Below are 23,777 nucleotides of genomic sequence, written 5' to 3' on the forward strand. Positions count from 1 at the left end.
TGATACTTACTAAATTATCTACATTTGTTAAAAATAAGAAACACTTTATACTTTATATTCTTCAAAGTACTTCTATAACAATTATCACAGTTGCAAACCTTAAAGTGCCATGTAAGTGTGAATCAACTGTAATCTACCATAACCACCAATACCACCAAATGCTATAGAAATTATATTCAAAGGGGGAAATCATTTGTATTAGAACAAAAAGAGCTGGCTCAAGAAGTGAATGCTACCTTTCTATCACCTCCAACCACTACTAAAAAGTCAGAGCTATAGAGCTGTTCCCTCATGGATATTCTCACACACACACACACACACACACACACACACAGAGCCGAAACATTCAATTGGGTCAGTCAATGTAGTGAATTCAGGCCTAAGCTTTCGCCCGTCTTGTTGTTTAGCAGTCTCTGGGGCGACATTCAGATGACTGACTTCATCAGTTTCCTGACTTGACCAAGGATGTAGGCACTGCTTCTGTTCATATAGCACAAAGTGCAGTGACCGCGTTAGTCAGCACATCCTGTAGAAAATTTCCTAGAGTTAAGGCACTGTGCAAGATACTGAAGCAGCACAGAAAATTCCTATTAATGCCAGTGCCTTCCCTCTGTTGATTGGCTCCAATTTAGCCTTGGGAACAAAATCATGTGTCTTGTTTGTACATAGTTGTCTGCATGTTGCCTCCCTCATTAGACCGAGGACTGGTTTTTCCCTTTTTCTTTCTATTGCCAGTAATTAGCACAGTGCCAGGCACTTTGTTGGTACTTAATAAATGCTTGTTGACTACCTATAACGTTCTTGAAACACTTCAAGAAGCTTATGATTTAGTAGAAGAGACTTTTCATCTGCATGTAAAGGGGTAACAAAGGATGAAGGAAGTGTAGGATACCACCTAGAGAGGTGGTCTGGTATAATAGAAGAAGGAAGGAAATAAACACTAAGTGCTTACTATATGCCAGGCCCTTTGCTAAGCACTGTGAACATAAATACAAGCAAAAAAAAAAAGACAATCCCTACCCTCCAGGAGCTTATATTCTAATGAGGGAAGACACCACAAGAAAGGGACAGGATAGGAAGAAAATAAAGATAGCTGGCTTGGGGACATAGTTTTGAAGTCCAGAAGAATTCAGGAACAAGACCAAGACCAAGAGAAGGAAAAAAAGGCAGGTCATCCTTAGTCCTTCCACAAAATGGAGGCACCAGGTAGAAATTACTAATGAGAAAAGGGAGAGGAGGGAGATTGCAGAAAGCCCATGATGAGTAGATGATGAGGGTGGTAGGATGTTCCAGGATAAGGAGGCCTGAATTCTAGAGTGAGCCCCAGTAGAGGGGGCCTGGTTTTGAAGTCCAGAGGAAGTCAGGAACAGGGCTGGGAGAATAAAACTGGCATCAGAGTTAGGAAGAACTAAATTCACCAGTCTGATCCTGGAAAAGGTGCTTAACCTCTTAGTGTCTCCAGCAACTCTCTAAGACTTCAAATTATAGAGAAAGGACTCATCAGTATTGGTACATGTAGTTCCCCACTGAGAACTACCTTTATCAATGAAATCACAGTTTTGGTCTCATCCTTCCTCTCTTCCTCTAGCCCTCAAAAAAAATGATAGTATCACTTGAGTGTTTCAGACAGTATGGAGAATAAAAATTCAGAAAAGAGATAAAATAGCATATCTTGGGGTGGTCAGGAAAGGCTTCATGAAGAGCGTGGGGATTAGAACTTAGCTGGGGAGGGTCAATTTGAAAAAGGGCAATGGAATATACAAAGGCTGAAAAATAGAAAATAGGAGTTTGTGTCTGGAGAAGCAGAGAAGATAGATAATTGGATCAGAGACTATATTAATTCATTTATATTTATTAATTCATTCAAAGTTTATTTCATTGAAAGTCTAATATATGCCTACTTCTGTGGTAGGTTTTGTATGGGATATAAAAGACATAAAGGTCATATGAATAGGCAACTGAGAACCATTGAAGGTTTACGGGGAGGGTTATGATCAATGTAAGACCAATTAGAAAATTAACTCAGCAATAAACTAGCTAATGAAAATAGAAAAACTCAAGAGAAGAAGAATGGATAATTTAATATGGTAAGGCTGGACGAAGTAGGAGTTTTCTAAAAAAAATGACTCTCAGATTTTAAACCATATAAGAGAGTTACATTTCCATTTGATATAGTAAAATATCAGAACTGTCCCTACAAAAAATGAATCATGTGGATGACTGAAATATTCCTTTTTCTAGTCTGTATATAGACTGTGACAACAAAGACTCTTCCAGTTTCCTTGGTGACAGAGAGAACGATGGTATCATTTTCAGAAATAGGGAAGTCAGGAAAGGGTGCCAGTATGGGGGGAAGATGATGAGTTCATTTTTAGACATGTTGATTATGAGGTGATTGCAGGATATCAAAGTGAAAATATTCAGTAGGAAGCTGAAAAAGTGGAACTGGAGCTTGGAAGAGAAGAAGGCTAGAGATTTTTTAAATGTGGGCCTCTCCTATGTAGAGGAAGTAGCTTAAATTATAAAAGCAGTTGAAATGTAGAGAGAGAAGAGCCAACTAAGGACAGAGCCTTGGAGGATGCCTGAATTTAGAGGGTAGAAGGTACAAGAGGACTTGGTAAAGACAGAGCCAAACGCATACAAAGAGGTAGAGTATCACAAATAGTGTGAGAAACAAGTCAGGATAGACTTTGAAGAAGGAAGGTCTAGCCAATAGTATAAGTTATTGAATGGGAGTCAAGGAGTAATAGGACTAATAAAAGACCATCACATTTGCTATGTTGCAGGTCACTGATGACCTGAGAAAGATGTGTTAGTAAAATGAGAATAGAAGAAATCTGACTGCAGAGCTGGCTGTACCTTAAGGAGCAAGCCTAAGAAACAGGGGACGATAAATGAAAGCAGCTAATAGAGAACACTTATCTGAGAAGCTTTAGAGTAAAATGAAAGAAAAAGGGGGTGGCAGGGGATGGGTATCAGCATCAGGGATGTCCCTTGTAGCCTTTTCAAAATAGAAGAGACTTTTATATGTGAAAATGGTTACTTCAAATCAACTCAGCAAATATTTGTTAAGCAACCACTATACACAAGATATTATGTCAGATACTAGGGATACAAAGCCAGGAATGAAATAAATGTTTATGATTATTATTTATGTTGTTATAATTTTTGTTATAGGCCCTAGTTGAATGGAGAGGGAGAAGCAAATGTACAATTAACTGTAAAATAAGTGAGAGTGAAGCAAAGGCAAAAGATAGATAAAGGCAAAGGAAATTTTTTTAAAAAATGAGAAAGGAAAAGTCATTTTGACCTATTTTGAGGATGGACAAAGTGAAAACTTTGAGGAGTTGGCAGATGAAGGTGAAAGTATGGCCAAAAATCAGTTTCATTTTGGAGAACGTAAGTAAAAGCATAGAGACAAAGGGGGCAGGGAAGGAAGAGAGAATTAGTAGTTCAACTTGGCATTGAGAATACATGTAACAGAGTTATGGCCAATGGAGCTCTATCCTTATAAAAGGTACAATGTATTCTGCCTGCTTCCAGTATATGTGGAGGAAGTTGAGGAGCCTGCTTCCAGAAAGGCATGATGACCTTTAATGAAAGGTCCCCACTCTCCAATTCAGAGAATACACAGACATCCTCTTTCCAGTCCCCTTATGTAAAGAAGAGGAGCCTTTTGACTGGCTGCTGAGACTGCCTTGAGAAGGCTTACAAAAAGCATTAACTGGCCAAAGTACTTTCTATTTCCTGCCTAACTGTGTTAGAGTGAGGAGGTAAAAACTACTATAAGCACTTGAGGAGGAGAAAGGCTTTTGTCCTTTTTCTGTTCATCCAGGCTGCTACCAAGTGGCCAATGAGCAAACTAGCCCTACTATTGCTTCTGTCTATTTTTTTTTTTGCTTTTAAGTAGAGTATTGTTGATGGATATTCTGACCTATCAGTGCTCACAAGGTCATAGCCATCTTTTCATTGGGTAGGCAACAGGAGAAGCACATTATATACATTCTTATGATGTCACTCAACTAGTTCCTCGTTACATATATAAAGTAAGGTTGCATGAAATAAGGCTTGAAGAGGTAGGTTGAGGTCAGATTATGGAGGATCTTGAATAATAGAGACAGAAATGTATGCTTTGGTTAGTCATCAAGGGGTCATCACTGAAGATTTTGAGTGGAGGAATGACATGACTGTAGCAGAGCATTAGAAGGATCACTTGGGTGGAGCTGTAGAAGATACACAGAAGAGGAGATTGACTACAAGCAGGAAGACTAGTTAGGAGAACATTACCATAAATAACCCATATCAAACTACCTGCCTTCTCCATGAGGAGGGACAGGAGAGAGGAAGGGAGAGAATATGGAACTAAAAAGTTTTAAAAACAAATGTTACAATTTGTTTTTACATATAATTGGAAAAAATAAAATAATCCATTTTTAAAAAAATAAAATTTCACTCTCTGCAAGAAAAAATAAGAACAACACAATAATGAGAAGCCAACGGGATATGAACAAGGCAGGATTGTTAATAAAACGATATAAGTGAGGGAATGAAGAGGAAGAGAAAGATATGAGATACTGTGAAGTAAAGAAAGATTCAGTGGTTGCATGTGAGTCGGTATGAGCATGGGATACTGGAGGTAGAATCATGCTGTTAATTAAAAAAAAAAGGATAGGTCATGTGGGGAAGGTTATAGATAGTTTTAGGAGACAAAATGATAAGTTCAGCTTGGGACAGTTTGAGTTTGAGGTGCCCTAAAACATTCAAGTGGAGATATTGAGTAGTCATCTGGAAATGTGCAATGAGAGTTCTGAAGAGTACCTCAGAAATAGAGATGGAGATCTGAAAATCATCTGGTTGCTTGTAAGTTAAGTAAGAGGAGAGCATCTTGGGAGGCAAGGGAAGAAAAATGTTCAGGAGCAAGAGGGGACTGAATATTATATTTAAAACTTGGTCAGTGGACTAAATGATTAGAGATCATTTTTGACCTTTGAGAGGCCAATTTCAGCAAATCTATCTCAATGTCAACATGTACAAAACAGAACTGTTTTCAATCACACGCTTCACCCACGCTCCCATCCTGCCCTTCCTCCAAACACCAATATTGCTGATAAAACTATCGTCATCTAGTTTCACAACCTCAGAGGCATCCTCAACTCTTTCCTCTCTTTCAGCTAATCATTTACCAGATCTTATTGATTCTATCTCCATAATACCACATGCATCCATTCTCTTCTCTCAACTCATACAACCACCACCCTGTTTCAGGCCCTTACCATTCCTTTAGCTACTTTTACAATAGATTGCTCATTGGTCTCCCTGTTTACACCCTCTCCCCTTTCCAATCCATCCCACCTACTGCTTCCAAAATAATCTCCTGAAAGGAAAGTTCTGACCTAATCACTTCTGTGCTCAAAAAATCTTCAATGGCTCCCTACCGCATTTAGGATAAACTACAAAACCCACACCCTGACATATAAAGTCCTTTACAATATGCTTCAGTCAACCTTTCCAGAGTTACCACACTTCACTCCCTTTCCCATGTTCTATGTTCCAAAGTGTCCTATTTGCTCTTCTTACAACTGGCATCCCATCTCTCACTTCTGTGTTTTGGCCTGGAATGTCTTCTATTCTTAGAATATATAATTTGTTTCAAAGTTTAATCTCTAGGGCTACTTCCTATGAAAGGCCTTCCTTATCCCCCTTGTTAGTGCTCTTCTGTGCCTCAAATTACTTTATATTTCCTTATTTGCTTACATGTTGTGTCCTCCACCAGCACGTGAGTTTCCTTGAGGCCGGGGACAATTTTCTATTTTTGTCCTTTTATCTCCAGTTTCTAGTATAGCACTTTGAACATAACACATACAAGATAAAGGTTTGTTGAGTTGAACTGTTGTTTAAGTGCTAGAATACAGAGTTGAGGAGTGAACTAATAGAGAAGAAATGGAGGCAGTATAGCAGACCACACTTTCTAGAACAGAGGTTTATTTTTTTTTTGAGGCAATCAGGCTTAAGTGACTTGCCCAGGGTCACACAGCTAGTAAGTGTCAAATGTCTAAGGCCGGGTTTGAATTAAGGTCATCCTGACTCCAGGGCTAGTGTTGTATCCACTGCACCACCTAGATGCTACTTAGAACAGAGGTTCTTCACCATTTTTGTGTACCATGGAACTCATGTGAAATGCTCTGTTTAAGCATATGGATGCCTTCTTGGAATAATGATTTTAAAAGCAAAAAAATAAATACATAGAATTTTAAAAAACAATTTCATTGAAATATCATTATCAAAATATTCCTAAAACAGTTTTATGGAACCCAGATAAAGAACCTTTGATCTAGGAGTTTGTAGACAAGGAAAACAGAGAGCTAAGACAATGTTGAGGAATCCATTCATTTTACTTTATGCAGTATATATACTGGGCTAGTGAGTAATATAGAAATCATCACAAACAAGAGATAATCACATGTTCAATTAAAATAGATAACGTCTATATAACCTATAAAATAAACCTATATCTGATTGCTTACTATCTAAGGGAGGGGAGAGCAGAGAGAGGGAAGGAGGGATAGAAATTGAAACTCAAAACTTAAAAAAAGTTTAATAATTGTTTAAATGTGTAACTGGGGAAAAATTGTGTGTGTGTGTGTGTATATGTGTGTGTGTGTGTGTAACCTAGAAAATAAAATCACACAAAGAAAAAGGTTATAAATTTAATATTTTAAAGTTGCTTAGTGAAAAAGCAAATTTTACATATATAGATCAAAGGTAGCATATTGTTCCCTGCACTGTAATATATAGTGAATCTAAAGTTTAAATATATAAAATCTATCAACATCTGGATCTTTACTAGTTAGTAAACTCTACCTCAGTCTACATAATACCTTTTGGTTCAAAAGAAAAATAGCAGGGATTTTGGCTAAATGCTATTTAATAATGGGAGTCAGTAGGGTATAATGCAGAAAGACTGGGACTAAAAAAAAAAAAGACTGGGGCTCATGGCCCACCTCTGAAACATACTCACTGTGTGACCCTGGACAAGTCACCTAATTTGTATGTTCTTTAGAGAGGTCTCTCAAGTTAAAAGTTTCAGAAAAGCTGCTGACCTGCACTGATAAGAGGAAGTTTCCTCACCAGAGAGCTCTTTGTATTAGTAAAATCTTAGGCACAGTCTCTTTGCCTACTATGTAATAACTATCAATAATGTTCACTTATATTATTGAACATTTTAGACAACTTTCTACATACTTATTTGAAACACCCTGTTGAGATTAACAAATACTTTTAAAATTTCAATATCTGTCCATTGATTGAGTCTAAAGATTGCATATATACATCTACATATATATATCTGCATTCAAAAAGATTCTTTTTCATGTGGCTTCCATCTCTTTATGCCTTCTAATATCTCCGTGGACTCCTAAGACATCTAAAAAAAGCCCATTTTTATAATTAGATCAGCTGCAGTGTATTGAAATGGGAAAAGAAAATGAAACCACTCCTGAAAAAACAAAATCTAGTCTACATAAACATAGTCATTTGATGAACATAAAATAAACAGCTTTCCCATAATCTTTATGGAACTTTCAGGAATGAAGATATTAACATAGAATCATGCTGAAGTTAGAAAAGTATTAGAACTGTCAAGACAAGATCAGATTAGTTTGGGGGCACATCTTTTGTGAAACTACCGTGAAGGGAAGTAATACCTTATATTACCTAGACATAAATTTGCTAACCCTGTTTTGCATTTTCAATGCAGCCTAAATGACTCTTCAGTACTTCCACTTCTTGAATTATGATACTCATCTCAGGATTTCTGCATCTGTAAACATAAATTATGGTGCATCAAGAACCAAGACGTTGAAAACCTTGTGCTCATTTACTGAGGCTTTACCTGTCTAAATGTTCATGCAATTCAAATGATACAGTTCCACTCTGCACGTTTCTCACAACAATATCATCGAGGACAAACCAGCTTCCCTCTCTGCTTCTGAAACCGAGTAGCTTCAAGGACTCACTGACATCCCCAGGTTTTCTTATAGAAGCACTCTTGGCCCTACGTAAGGGGAACATACAAGAAATTAGTGACATGGCTATAAATAAAATCACAATTATAGACATTAAAAAATTGTCACAGAAACATTAAACACTCTGCCATGGGTAGTCAAGAATAGCCAAGAATAAAACTCTAGTCCAGGGGTAGGGAACCTGAGGCCTTGAGAACATATATGGCCCTCTAGGTCCTCAAGTGCAGCCCTTTGACTGAAGCCAAACTTCACAGAACAAATGGGCCCTTTGACTGGATCTAAAGTTTGGATTCAATCAAAGGGCCATGCTTGAGGACCTAGTGGGACACACGTGGCCTCAAGGCCACAGATTCCCCACCCCTGTCTTAGTCCCTTCAGCCCACTTCTCATTTCTCTTAGCAGTAATTTCATAAGGATAGGAGGCAAGAACTAGACCTCTGAATTCACTGGTATGGGTAAAATTCCTAGATGAGAAAGTTCCACATATGACCAATATAACTTAGCACCTTCTCTTAAACTTATATGGTGGGTTAGATAAGACATCACCCCATGATGCCATTGGTCCTCTTTGAAAGGAAAGGACAAACAACAACAAGAACTGTGTTAGAGCAGAGATTCTTAATTTGGCATCCATAAATATCTAGGGTCCATGGATAGATTTCAAGGAGTTTGTGAACTTGGCAGAAAAAAAAATACACTTTATTTTGATTTAATTGGTTTCCTTTGCAATACTACGTACTTTATTTTATGCATTTAAAAACATTATTCTGAGAATGATCCATGGTCTTCACCAGACTGCCAGAGAGATTCATAACACAAAAAAGATTAGGAATTGTAATACAGAGTTGCCTAACATATTGAGAGGTTAAGTCACTTGTCAAGGGTCACACAGTAAGTGTCAGAGGTTGCATGTGAACCCAGGTGTTCCTCACTCTGAGACCAGCTCTCCATCTACTATGCTTCTTATGGTAGTCTGATATTTACTTTAATTTGCTTCAATGATATTTAATAAATATTTATAATATTACTGCTGTATTCATGGTCCTGAGGAGGCAATAATAAAATAAGAGTCCCTGCAGTCAAAGATTTTATAATCTACTAGGCAGTTGACAGGCACACAAATATTTATGATACAAGGCAGAATGGGATAAATGCAAAGGAAAGGTCCAGATGATGTGCTATACAAAATATGAGGACTAGGAGAAGCCCTTATGGGGGAAGTGACCCCTGGATCCAACTCTGAAGGAAGAGGGTGATTGCAAGAGGCAGAGATGAGAGTGTTGAATAAGTGGGAGGGTATACTCCAGGCATAGGGGAATCATGTGATCAAAGACACAAAGACAGAAGAGGACAGGATGAGAACTGAATTTGGCAAGCAGTCACTTTAGGTATAATACAAAGTGCATGAAGAGAAATAATGGGGGGAAAGATTAGACTTGAAAGGTAGGTTAGATCCAAATTATGGATGGCCTTTAAAGCCATTTTATAGAATTTCTATTTTATTCCAAATGTAAATTGAGCAGAGAAGTGACATGATTCCAAGCTCTTTGAAGCGAATGTTGGGCAGATCATAGGTTGATTGATCTTGAGCTTAGACAAGCCTTCAGAGATCATATAGTCCCATGCCTCCAAATAAATGAGGTAACTGAAGGCAAAGTTGAATGACTTTCCCAAAGCTACACATAAAGTAAACATTAAAGGTGAGATCCGACTTCAAAGTCAGCATTCTTTCCACTGTACAATGTTGTCTGGTATCCCGAATGAAGCCTGCAATGATGTGGTTTATCCCAGGTCTAGAAATGTAATCCCAGGATTCAAACTCCCACCCTGTGAAGTTGTCACCTTAGAACAAATTCAGAATTCTAGAACATCAGCCAACCAACCAATTTCCTAGAAAGACTGGGTTAAGGGGAGGAGTCCCATGGATGTGCAACTGGACTACTTCCTGGGTTCTCTTAGATTAAGGCAGAATTCCTTAACTCCTGTCAAGTTGGATCTTCAGTCTTTGTAGCTCCCACAGAATTAAACCATTCCCTTAGAGTGAGAGAGGGCAAAGTCTCCATTTACTTTGTGCATTTTGGTGTAAAACTTGGACTATATCTTTCCAGGAAAAGACAAGCAGTCATCATGGTATCCAAGGAAGCCTGGTTCACTACAGACATGACTAAGTAAAATTCCAACAATTTATATTTCTTCCTCAAATACATCACATCTTCCTTTTTAGGGTGCCTTTCTGAAAACTATGATTTTAATATCAGGACAATGGAAACAAAGAAACAAAAAATACATTGAGCAGTATTATAAATATGTATACATGTGTGTGTATTACTACATGAAAAAAATGCATTTTCTCTGTCACTCTAAAATGTCCTATTCCATAGCCTTGAATGGATTTCCCCTAATAAACTGCCCTTTTTCTTCTAAGTGATATCATTGAATGACATGAAATATTCAAGCACAGCAATTTATATTGATAAACTGAAAGTGAAATACCCCATATTCTTATATGTTACTCATAAGTTTTCTTATATATGATACAGGATATATGATACAATATATAATATATTGGCAGTTAGGTGGTACAGTGTTGGACTTGGAGTCAGGAAGGATGGGACCCTAGGCAAGTCTAACCCTAACCCTGAAAAGACAGTTTGACACATTAGCTCAGTGTTGATGATTAGCTCACAAATTTTGAGGTGGAAGGGACTTTGGAAGCATACTAGTCCAACCCTTTCACCTACAGATCATAATTGTTTATATTTCATTCCTATCTGAGTAGCAGCTGTATCTTCCTTACTTTCTGTGTCTTTATCTATGCTGGTTTGAAGTTGGTTTGGAATTTAAAAATATAAAAAGAAATGGGGGAGGGCAGGAGAGTTTAAATGTGAATATATAGTTTGAAATCTATATTTTATAGCAAAAAGTTTAGATCAGTCTAAATATCAGATCAACCTACCCCACTATATATTATCAAGAAAATCCAACTTAGTTCTTTGTGATAAACTAGACTGCAATCATTTTAAACACAAAGACTATGTTTTCTTATTCTCTTACATTTCCTATAGCATCTAACCCAGCAATCAGAGCATAGTAGGAAATTCTGACATCGTGTCCATATCTTTATACTTAGGAATACATAGTATTTTACAATTTGCATTTTCTTAGTGGAAGTATTTCAGAATAATCCAATAGAAATATTTTCCTAAGAGAGTACTTAAGTCAATCATTTGAGTTTCTTTGTCATGAATTCATCTTCTTTTATCAAGACCTATCATTTCACTCTAAGCACAGGGAACTCCTGACCTAGAGATTCCCCATACTAGATTAGCAACTCATCTCTAACTTCTAGCTTAGAAAGTTGATAGGGCCCTTTGAGGTCAAATGATTTTCCCAGGGTCTCACAACTAGTATGTGTTAGAAGCAAGGCTTGAACTTGGGTTTTCCTGACTCCAATGTCGATCTTCTCTCTACTATAACAGGCTGTCTCTCTCATCATTTTTTGATATGTCAAGTTAACATGTCAAGGTCTTACTCACCGGATGGGGTAGGAAGTTGTGATCTTTCTAGAAGTAGCACTAGTTGCCCTATTGTGGTCTATCTCAGCACCATGAGTTTTTCTTTCTGTATTTGGAGAACAGGGCAAGATGACAGTGACTGGTTTATGAAAAGGATGTGTTGCTGGGTGTTGGAGATGAATTAAAGGGCTAGTTGATACTACTGAATAATAAAGATCTTGTTTCATTTTTAATGTTGACACTAGGGAAGGATCAATTGGCTGGACCTAAACAAATTAGAAGAAAAAGTAATTAAGTCTCATTGATTAACTTTTGTTAGAAGCAAAATACAATTTTTTATGAGCTATTTGTCTTGGTGTATTATAGAATATAGTTTTGTGTGTGTTGTTTCGTCTAATAAATCCAAACTTTTATGACTACAACAGCCCCCATAACATCTCTTTCCTCTAAATTATCTTCAGTCCAATCGTTTCCACCATGAAGCCACACATATTATGTAGGTACCCTCCATCTTTTCACTTTTTGTTCTGAGAGCCGTAGCCAAATCAATACTACCATTTCCTCTCAAAAGGGTGTCTCAATTGACCAGCTTTATTGTTCCCTTCACAATCTCTGTAACTTCCCAGTTACCCTTCTCTGACCATGACTCTCCTGTATCGATATTTTATTTTTGTAAGCTTCTCAAAGCAGGGCAAATCTGGATCTGATATCTCTGATAGAAAATTTTTTAAATTACTATTGGTGGTCTGGTGAGGGGGTACACATGGCTGCTGTTAGGTATCCACTGTCTTTCCACCCACACATCTACATAAAATTGAAGTAGAAAACAAATTTCCAGACTTCTCTGTGCAGTGACTGGATAGGGATAGCAATGATATATTCTAAAAGTGGGGGCAGTTAAGAGGAGGCAGCTAGTTTCTTTATCAGTCTTCAAAATCCTCACATCAACACAATCCTCCAAACCCTCATGGACACTTGGCTCCCCTCATTGTATATGGAAACTGCCAGAACAACCCCTACTTTGGAGATTCCCTTCTGAAGTAATTGTATTTGTGTATATTAAAAGTTTTTCTGTTTGCAAGTTAGAAGTTAATATATTCTATGTAACTTTTCTAAGAAGCCTTACTATATATATGAGCTCCCTACCCCAGCCCCAACCTCAACTGTAAGATAATGGCAACTTCTTCCAAGATCATTCTCAGGGAAATTATTAGCACTTGCACTGGGGGACCACCCCCTCCAAACTCATTATTGAATAGTAATTTTAAAAATCACTCACAGAAAATTGTGGAGGCATGCTAACAGTGAAATACTATGTTTTATATATATAATATCTATTTTTAAAAATCAATTTTACATGATTTAGGTGTAGTACCACTTAAAGCATAAGGTTGAGGGTTAGGAAAGTATTCCATATTCATCTAACAATTTAGTTATGAATATTGCTGTATTTGTGTAATATATCCCCCATACCACATTTTCAGATGTACCTTCCTTTGGGCAGAGCAACAAGAGAAAGAAACTCCCTCTCCCTCTCCCTCTCCTTCTCCATCTCCCTCAAGAGCTCTAACAGAAAGAAAGACTATATACTTTAGGATGAAAGGGCATGATGGCAGCATCCACTTTTTCCTTGAAGAGTGACCAACGAAGCACAGCAGAGACAGATTATAATGGTTCACTGTCCATGTGAGCACAGTTGAACAAAGACTAGAGAACAAGCAAGTTGTTGAAGAGAATTGGTTAGCATAACAATGGCCTACCTAGGAGCAGTCCTGCAATGCCAGAGGTATGAGTTGCCTCTTGAGTGGTTTGCCATATTCCTTGTGTGCATACCACTTCATCCATGCTACGCCTACTCTTCCTACTGATGTGCATGCTCCTGGAAGAGTGACTCCTCATTTTATGTGGAAAATGCTTTGTTGCTACATTTCTTATTATACCATTTCATTAAATGTATTTTCTTCTAAGTCCTTTGGCTAATCATTAAAGGTAAATACTTCAGTGGGATATGCATGAGCTATGACTTTAGGAGATGCCAAAGATTCACAGAAAACTTTGAACCTGTGACAGCTATTTACTGCCGAAGCAGCCCAGCAAGGTGGGATACTACACAGTGATAACATTTGAAATTTCTGCTAATATGGCAAGAATTCAAGTTGGGGGAAAAAGAATGAAAATGATCTATTTCATCACAAGTGGTTAGTTTATGGTCCAGGGACTCTGGGGAATAATTTGGAACTATGCCCAAAAAGCTCTAAAACTGTACACGCCTGGGTCAGAGCCAAGATGGAGGCTGGAAAGCAGGGACTTGGTAAGCTCTCCCCCAAATCCCTCCAAACACCTGTAAAAACTGGCTCTGAACAAATTCTAGAGCTGTGGAACCCACAAAACAGCAGAGTGAAAAGGCAATCAGTGAATGGGAAGATCTTTCCCTCCCATTCACTGGGCTTCGGGGGCGGGGCTCTCAGCATCCTGGGGGGAGTAGCTGGGACTGGAATCAATGGTAGGCACCTGAGTTCTGGTCCACATGACGACATGAAGCCTGTTGTGGGAGGAGCTTGCTGATTGGTTGGAGCAGAGCTAAGAGGCAGTTGGTGAGAGCAGTTAAGAGCTGAAGGACAGCAGAAGCAGTCAGCTAGCTGGAACATAGCTTGGAGATTGTGGCAGAAGAGGCAGCGACAGCAGCAGGTGCTACAAAAAAGCAGGACAGACCCTTGTGGAGACCAGAGAGTGCTGAGCAGGGGCTTGAGGCTAGTAGGTGGTCTTCTTGCTGGAGGGCCCTGGCATTGGGTGGGAGGGGAAGCACCAGTATGGCTTGGCTTGCTGCCATAATGTTTTTCTGTGGCCTCCTGGTCACTATTGTGAGATGGGCATACTGGTTTTGGAAGGTTCTTGCCAGGATGTTGAAATGGGGACACTGGCCCATGGGTCTGCTACTTTTGAGTTTCAATAAATGCTTTAACTTCTCTGCCTTCTACTTATATCCTGCTATTCTGGAACATTCAGGCATATTCATGGTTATCTTTGAAGTCATGAATTCTGCCTTAATGATATATAGATATACACCATGGGCCATGCCAGGAAAGACCAGACCAGGAGTTGGGCGGAGCAGGCCACAGGGCCATGAATCTTTGAGTTGTGGCAGTTACCAGACTTCTCAACCCACAAACACCAAAGACCATTGAGCAGGTTAGTGGGAAAACTGCTGAATCTGGGTGAGAGCGGTCCGGTCCCAGCCCTGGGGGTGGCAGAGGTGGCATGGCTGTGGTGGCAGCAGCATCAGGAAGCTCCTGTGGCTGCTTCCAGAGTTCCAATGTCAACTGCTTCCAGAGACCATGGCTCACCTGGCGGGAGGAGTCAAGCTGGTGGATCAGAGTGTGAGTGCAAGGAATGCTTTGCTGGTGAAGAGGCAGGTTCTCTCGCTGTGCCCTCCTTGGATCTGGGTCACAGTCCTGCTTGGCGGTTCTGGGAGGAGAAGGTGTACTATGGTGGCAGAACTTGCAGTGACTGGGGAGTAGAAGTAGCTCTGAAAACAGCAGTGCTTGGACCCTAAAGCTTGGGACAAAGTACTCTCTTCTCTACAAGAAGTCATACCCTGACAAAAAGCTCAAAGGTCAAGTAGTTGTCTGGGAATGTGAACAGGCAGCGAAAAAGGACTCAGACTCAAACTCAGACTCAGACTCTGGAATCTTTTTTTGGTGACAAAGAAGACCAAAACATACAGACAGAAGAAGTCAACAAAGTCAAAGAACCTACAACAAACGCCTCCAAGAAAAAACATGAACTGATCCCAGGCCATGGAAGAGCTCAAAAAGGATTTGGAAAAGCAAGGTAGAGAAGTAGAGGAAAAATTGGGAAGAGAAATGAGAGTGATGCAAGAAAACCGTGAAAAACAAGTTAGTGACTTGCTAAAGGAGACTGAAAAAAATACTGAAGAAAACAGCACCTTAAAAAATAGACTAACTCAAATGGCAAAAGAGCTCCAAAAAGCCCATGAGGAGAAGAATGCCTTGAAAGGCAGAATAAGCCAAATGGAAAAGGAAGTCCAAAAGACCACTGAAGAAAATACCACCTTAAAAACTAGATTGGAGCAAGTGGAAGCTGGTGACTTTATGAGAAATCAAGATATTATAAAACAGAACCAAAGGAATGAAAAAGTGGAAGACAATGTGAAATATCTCATTGGAAAAACCACTGACCTGGAGAATAGATCCAGGAGGGAGAATTTTAAAATTATTGGTCTACCTGAAAGCCATGATCAAAAAAAGAGCTTAAATATCATCTTTCAAGAAACTGTTAAGGAAAACTGCCCTGATATTCTAGAACCAGAGGGTAAAATAGAAATTGAAAGAATCCACCAATCACCTCCTGAAAAAGATCCCAAAAAGAAAACTCCTAGGAATATTGTTGCTAAATTCCAGAGCTCCCATGTCAAGGAGAAAATAATGCAAGCAGCCATAAAGAAACAATTCAAGTACTGTGGAAACACAATCAGGATAACACAAGATCTAGCAACTTCTACATTAAGGGATTGAAGGGCTTGGAATATGATATTCCAGAGGTCAATGGAGCTAGGATTAAAACCAAGAATCACCTACCCAGCAAAACTGAGTACCATGCTCCAGGGTAAAATATGGATTTTCAATAAAATAGAGGACTTTCAAGCTTTCTCAATGAAAAGACTAGAGCTGAATAGAAAATGTGACTTTCAAACACAGGAATGAAGAGAAGCATGAAAAGGTAATCAAGAAAGAGAAATCATAAGGGACTTACTAAAGGTTTTGTTTACATTCCTACATGGAAAGATGATGTGTGTAATTCATGAGGCCTTTCTCAGTATTAGGGCATAGAGTGAGTTGAATATGAAGGGATGATACCTAAAATAATTAAATTAAATTAAGGGGTGAGAGAGGAATATACTGAGAGAGGGAGAAAGGGAGAGATAGAATGGGGTAAATTATCTCACATAAAAGTGCAAGAAAAGCAGTTGGAAGGGAAGAGGGGGCAGGTGAGGGGAAATGAGTGAATCTTGCTCTCATCAGATTTGACCCTGATACACATTCAATTGGGTATCTTACCCCACAGGAAAGAAGGAGGAAGGAGATAAAAAAGGGGGGACAATAGAAGGGAGGGCAGATGGGGGAGGAGGTAATCAAAAGCAAGCACTTTTGAAAAGGGACAGGGTCAAGGGAGAAAATTGAATAAAGGGGGACAGGATAGGATGGAGAGAAATATAGTTAGTCTTCCATAACAAGATTATTTTGGAAGTGTTTTGCATAATGATACATGTATGGCCTATGTTGAACTGCTTGCCTTCTTAGGGAGGGTGGGTGAGAAGGGAAGAGGGAAGAGAATGTGGAACTCAAAGTTTTAAAAGCAGATGCTCAAAAAAAAGGTTCATTTTTGCATGCAACTGGGAAATAAGATATATAGGGAATAGGGCATATAAATCTATCCTGCCCTACAAGACAGTAAGGGGAAAGGGGATGGGGAAGGGAGTGGGGTGACAGAATGGATGTCTGACTGGGGAACTGGGCAATCAGATCTGATATATGCCATCTTGGAGTGGGGGGGAGGGTAGAAATGGGGAGAAAATTTGTAACTCAAAATCTTACGGAACTCAATGTTGAAAACTAAAATATTAAATAGTAAAATATGAAAAAAACAAAAAAACTGTGCATGCCTTTTGGCACGGAAATACCACTATGAGGTTCGTATTCCAAAGAGATCAAAGAAAAAAGAAAAACCTATATCTACAAAAAATATTCATAGCAGGTCTTTTTGTTATGGCAAAGAATTGGAAATTGAAGGGAATGCTCATCAGTTGGGGAATGGCTGAGCAAGTTGTGGTTCATAGTGATGGAACACTATTGCTCTGTAAGAAATGACAAGCAAGATGCTTTCTAAAAAACCTGAGAAGACCTATATGAATGGATACAAAGTGAAGTGGGCAGAACCAAGAAAACATTATACACAATAACAGCAATATTGTATGATGATTAACTGTGAAAGACTTAGCTATATTCTGATCAGTGTAAGGATCCAAGACAATCCTGAAGGACTTCTGATGAAAAATGCTATCCACTCCCAAAGAGAGAGCTGATGAACTCCTAAAGGACGACATTTATTACTTTATTTTTAGTGCTTTTTTCTATAGCATGGCTAATATGGAAATATATTTTGCATGACTTCTCATGATTTCACAGCAATATCATATTGTTTGCCTTTCCAATTTGTGGGGGAGGGATTGAAGGGGAGGGGAGAATTCAGAATTTAATTTTTTTAAATGAATGTTTAATAAATTAATAATACATTTTAAAAGATTAGAAAAACCAAGCAATATATACCCAAAAAATGTGGTTAGTTTAGTCTCTATGAAACATTAGGTTAAAATATTCACAAAACATCATGTTATATAATTCTATCTGAGCTCTAAGGATCCATGTCTCATTATTTTCAATATTGCTTTTAATCTTTATAAGCCTCAGTTCTCTCATCTGTAAAATGGAAAACGTAATACTTGCAGTAACTACTTCACATGATTGTTGTAAGGATTAAATGAAATAATAACCACAAAATTCTTTATGAAATATAAGACTCAGGAATTATTGGTATTTTATTGGAATAATCCACTTACTATTATTTTAAATATTATGTCTCTCATTCATCCATTTGTCAAACGCACAGTTGCCAAGTCTTTAAGATTCTACCTCCACAACAGCTTTTGCAAATATCCACTTCTCTCCAACGGAAGGGGGTAAGAGGAGGAGAGAAGAAAAGCATTTATAAATTGCCCACTATGTGCCAGCCACTCTGCTAAGCACTTTACAAATACTGTCTCATCTAAACCTCACAAAAACTCCAAGAGGCGAGTGGCATGATCATCCACATTTTACAGATGAGGAAACTGAGGCAGACAGAGATTAAAGTGACTTGCCCAGTGTCACACAGCTAGTAAGTGCCTGAGCCCTGATTTGAACTCAGGTCTTCCTGACTCCCAGACCAGGACTCTATTCACTGTACCACCTAGCAGCCACCCTTCTAGTTCAAGTCTTTATCATTTCTCGCCTGAACTCTGGTTAATAGGCTACTAACTGATCTTCCTGCCTCCAATACTTTTCTTCTCTGATCCCTCGACCACACAGCTTCCAAAAATGAAACTCCTAAAGTACAAGTCTTAACTTCGCTGCTCAAGAAGCTTCAGTGTCTACTTATTTCTACAAGATAAAATGCAGACTCCTCTGTTTGGCATTTACAGCTAGTCACATGGAACAATGGGGAGAGAGCAGAGAATTTGATGCCAAAGGAGCTAGGTTCAGATCCCAGAGCTGCATGACCTCATGCAATTCATTTACCTCTGTGCACCAGAGTTTCTTCATCTGTAAAATAAGGAGGTTGGATTAGCTAACTGGAAGGTCCCGTCAAGCTCCAAACTTATGATTGTGTAGATTCTCTCAGTATGACTCCAGACTATCTTTTTGGTATGATTTTATATTAATCCCCCTTATACACCCTATGTTTCAGTCAAACTTTTATTTTTGCTGTTACCCATACATAATCTTCTGTCTCTCATCTCTGTGCCTTTGCAAAGATGCCCTTCAATGCTTTCCCCCCTCTGCTTCTCAGGATGCCTAAGTCTCTTTAAGGTGCTCTTTCCTACAAAAGACGTATCCTATTAGTTATTATTGCTCTCTGTGCTCCCAAACTTACTTTGTATTTCCCTGGCATATGTCCCATACTGCCTTGTCTGTGTACACACCTCCCACCACTCCCCAAGTAGCACCTTAAGGTCAGGAGTTATTTCTTTGTGTCTTAGTATCATTATCAGCTGAACAAAGAACAGGCCCTTAATCAATGGAGGTTTTAGTGGATTGAATTGAATGAAAAGGCAACTACTATGATGCATACTTACCTTTAACTGTACAAGGACTGAAGAGCTGAAAACTCCCAAGGGGTAACTTAAGGAGATCCTGGGGTCCATGCTGAGCTTTAGAGAAAGACCTTTCTTTGGAACCATGAAGGATTCTTTCTTCAGGCATGATACCACAGAAAAGATGCCAAGTTTATAAACTTTTACTTCAGCCCAGGTTCCCTGAATGAATTATAGCACAGAAAACAAATGCAAAACACTGGGGCATGGGAAAGAAAGTCCTACATTTCAGTAATTTTGTAACACATCTTGAGGTTCATGTCTAGCTAACTGTGTTCTTCATTGCTTTTCAGGGAAGACAAAAATGGTGAAAAGAAAACCTCTTAAATAGATAGCTACCTGCACAAATAAATGAAAATTCTGCATACGTAAGTTCCCAAAGATGTTAAAGTTTAAGAATCAGAAAGGCCAACAGACTACAAATTAACTGACTGACCACTTGTATTAGATGGGAAGTCTATATTGCTCCAGGCACACTTTGTGATTTTCCCTTATACCCAGGACACACCCACAAAATGTGGGGGTTAGAGTAAATGGTCTTTGAGTTCCATTCCATTAAAACCTAATTCTCATTACCATTATAAAAGGTACTGTGGCTGTTAAATTTAGTCTGTGAGAATACAGAACTAATTAAAGCCACCCTGATTTTGTCTTAGTCTTTCTCCTCAGGTAAACTAATTAACTATATTCTGTTCTATGACATCAAACTCCACTCTCCACTCTGGGAAAGGATCTCACAAATGTGTATCCTTGGACATTAAGGAAAATAAGGGATGGCTACTACTTGGTCTTCCTCTGGGAGTCCTGTGGTCTGTACAGCCTTCCTTAAGGATTATTATAGGGTTCTTCCTCAGGACTTTGTCCCTGCCTAGGAAGTCCAGTGATCCCCAAAACCATGTTTCTCACACAAGTGATTGGTACCATGATACACAAATTATTGATCATAGGAAGAACAGATCTCCAGTCCAACACAAATAATCAGTAGCATCATCTTCATATTTCAGGTTGTTATTGTTGTGTTTGTCCTTTGTTTTTGAAGAGGACCATGACATCAGGGAAATGATGACAGGACTTGCAGTCGACTTTGATTTGAGTGAGGGAGGGCAAGGCAGGGACACCGGCCTCATTTTCTCCTCCAGAGCCATCTGGATCCAGTGACCAGATATTCATCAGGATGACTGAAGATGACCCAGAATGCAATGTGGCCCTTTTAGGCTAAGGTCTTTTCATGTACTCACTGATAGTGAAGTAACCGCTAATTCAATGAATAGGGCTCTTTAAGAAGTGAGTCCAGGGATGGCCCCTTTAATTAGAAAAAAAAAAATCAAGCTGGGAGAGGAAGACCCTCAGGATTGCTGTTCCAAAGAGAAACAGTTACTATTGACATACACTCTGAGCCAGGAGGGCCCAAAATACAGCCATTAAGTGGAGCTTGGGCAAGGACTTTCATATTTCAAAAACAACATGGTCAGCAGTCTGAGTATATTAACAAACTTGGCAAAATAGAAGGATCCCCAGCATTTACCAACCTTATGACTTCCTCGTGTTCCTTCCAATGAACTTGGGGTTATATAACTTGATTGAAAGTCTCTATCAGACACTTTCACCATGATGTCTCTGTAATTTCCCCGGTAGCGTGCACTAAATGGGATTGCAATGCTGATTGGAAATGGTAGTCCCCTCTCCTGGTCTGAGTACTCAACAGTGATGACGTTGCTAACCAATTCTTCAGAATCATTAACCACCAAAGAACTAATACTATTTGTTATCTGGCAGGTCAGGTTTTGTAGAATAGGTGATGGTGCTATGATATAACAAGCTACTTTGGGGCTGGTCTCATCAATTGGAGTAATGAGATATCTGTAAAAAAAACACATGATGTTTTTCCTTCACATAATTTTATTTACATATGTATATTCATATATTTGATTTGATAAATGATTATACAATTTTTTTTATCATATTACAGTTTAAATTTGAAGACTGCTATAGAATCTCAGAGTTAGAAGGGCCTAGAGATCATCCAGTTCAATGCCTACTTAGAGCATGAATCCCCCACACAATTTTCTTGGTTATCCAGTATATGTTTATACATCTCCAGCAATGAAGAACTCACTGCCTCATGGGGCCTGTTCTAGCTTTGGACAGCACTAATTGTTTGGAAAAGTCTAATGTCCTATCTTCTTCCCTTTGGCTAAACAGAAAGTTAACCCCTAATCCAGATGACACCTCCTTCTCCTCACTCCTAGATCTGTGGATAACCACACCTTGCTTCTTACTCTATAGCCTTTGACCCCTCAAGGACATCTTGGACTTTACCCTTACCTCCCCATATGCAATCAACTCTCACAACCTGGAGAGTCTTTGGCTTTTATCTAGTCTCCCTACCTCTAGTCCTTCCTCCTTTCCAATCCAGCTTTCAGCCAGCCACCCAAGTAATCATTGTAAGGTGAGTCTGATGGTATGAGCCTTCTACTCAAAACTTTCATTGGATCTCTATTGCTTATTGAATAAAACACAAATTCCTTAGCCTGGCATTCAAGGCCCTCTAAAATAATGGCTCAGGTGTCATACACCTTCACGTACTTTATATGCCAGCCAAACTGGATTGTTGCACAGACTTATGTTCATTTTTACCATTGCTCCATTTTAAAGAAGGGTCCAAATTCCTGGAAAGCTCTCTATTTTTACCACCACCTCAGAGTCTTTCTTTCTTTTCATTTAAGGCCTACCTTTTCCATGAAGTCTTCCTCATCCCCTAACCATAAATAATTCTCCTTGTCCCCTTCCCCATTTTCCAGATCTCTCCTATACATATCTTATCTTATGAGTTGTATTATATTTACTTACGTATTTTTTCTTAATCACCACCACCCCCTAATTAGGCTGCAAGGTATTTGAGGACAGGATAATAGAATTAGAGCTGAAATGAATTGTAGAAGTCATCTAATCTAACCCCCTTATCTTATAGATCAGGAAAGTGAGGCAGAATAAGGACCCAGGTACTTCCATCTCCAAATTGAGCATCTATGTTACACTGCATCTCTGAATCTCATTTCATTTTTTATCTCCAATACCCAGAAGATGCTTTGAAATAGTGGTTACTTAACGTTTGCTGAATTGAATTCTTTAAATATCTGAAGATGGCTATCATTTATTCTCTAATTCTTTTTTTCTTGAAGATAAGTATCACCAGTTCCTCCAAATAATCATAAATTTTGAGTCTCATCCTCAACATAAAAGTATAGTAGTTCAATTTTAGAATTAGAAAGAACATTAGAGGTCCTCTAATACAATTTTCTTATTTTAGTGATGAGAAAACTGATTTTCTCTCATCCAAGGTCACATGATAACTAACATAAATAAATAACAGAGCTAGAATTTGAACTCAAGTCAACTGATTCCAAACTCTACTTTCAAAGTCGTACTACCCCACTTTCAGGAAATATATTATCAGAAAAGAAGGTGGCCACATAATGAAAGCAATGGGAAGTGGATGGATGGCCTGAGTGCTGTGTTGGTACCCACAGGATGTCACAAATACGTTGAGTAGATCCTCTGTGGAGTATTTATGGGTATACACGCACAAGAATAGCTCAGAATGAGAAGAAATGAGTGGATCGCAATCACAGTTGCTGGATTTCCATGTTTTCTCCTGCTTATGTAATGGATGACATTCTATAAAACTGGAAAACAGTTTAAATAGAAAGTCTATCATAATCCAGCCTCGTATTCAGGAATGATTCTCTCTGATATTTGCAAAATGTATTCCAGGAAGCCATATCAAGGTTAACTTCTTCCAAGAAGCCTTACAAGCTTGACAAATTAAGCAGAAAAGGGGAGTTCATCATGGCATAAAACCCAATAGCCCCAACTCCACCCTATAAATTTTGTTCCCAATAACTGAACTGATCTATAATGGACCTTCTCACCTTCAGGCATGTGAATTACCTAGGAGCTATGAAAGAGAATAGGGTCAGGGCAGCTAGGTGGTGCAGTGAGTAGAGCACTGGCCCTGGAGTCAGGAGGACCTGAGTTCAAATTCGGCCTCAGACACTTGACACACTTACTAGCTGTGTGACCTTGAGCAAGTCACTTAACCCCAATTACCCTGCCTTCCCCCATCCAAAAAAAAAAGAGAATAGGGTCTTTTTAAGTGAGTTATCCACAGAGGCACCCTAAAGATTCTTTGTTTGCTAAACATTTTATATTAGGAAGGGTGATGGCTCCTGATCCTGCGGTAGCATGATGAGTCATGATCTAAATTTACAAACCTGAATAGGTTATGTTGGACGACTAGGAAACCAC

General features: G+C 38.8%; 1 protein-coding gene across 1 annotated transcript in view; it reads right to left on the reverse strand.

The window, feature by feature from the left end:
* The window catches only part of DTHD1 (death domain containing 1), a 71,421-nt gene that overhangs the window by 23,947 nt on the left and 23,697 nt on the right, over window positions 1-23,777 (reverse strand). Inside the window, exons 3-6 of the mRNA XM_036762330.1 lie at window positions 20,999-21,329; window positions 19,452-19,631; window positions 11,561-11,805; window positions 7,892-8,053 (exon numbers count right to left, since the gene is read on the reverse strand). Of these exons, the coding sequence (XP_036618225.1) occupies window positions 7,892-8,053; window positions 11,561-11,805; window positions 19,452-19,631; window positions 20,999-21,329 (918 nt within the window). The remainder of the gene's footprint in view (window positions 1-7,891; window positions 8,054-11,560; window positions 11,806-19,451; window positions 19,632-20,998; window positions 21,330-23,777) is intronic.

Source organism: Trichosurus vulpecula, chromosome 6 (genome assembly GCF_011100635.1).
Source record: "Trichosurus vulpecula isolate mTriVul1 chromosome 6, mTriVul1.pri, whole genome shotgun sequence".
NCBI lineage: Eukaryota > Metazoa > Chordata > Mammalia > Diprotodontia > Phalangeridae > Trichosurus > Trichosurus vulpecula.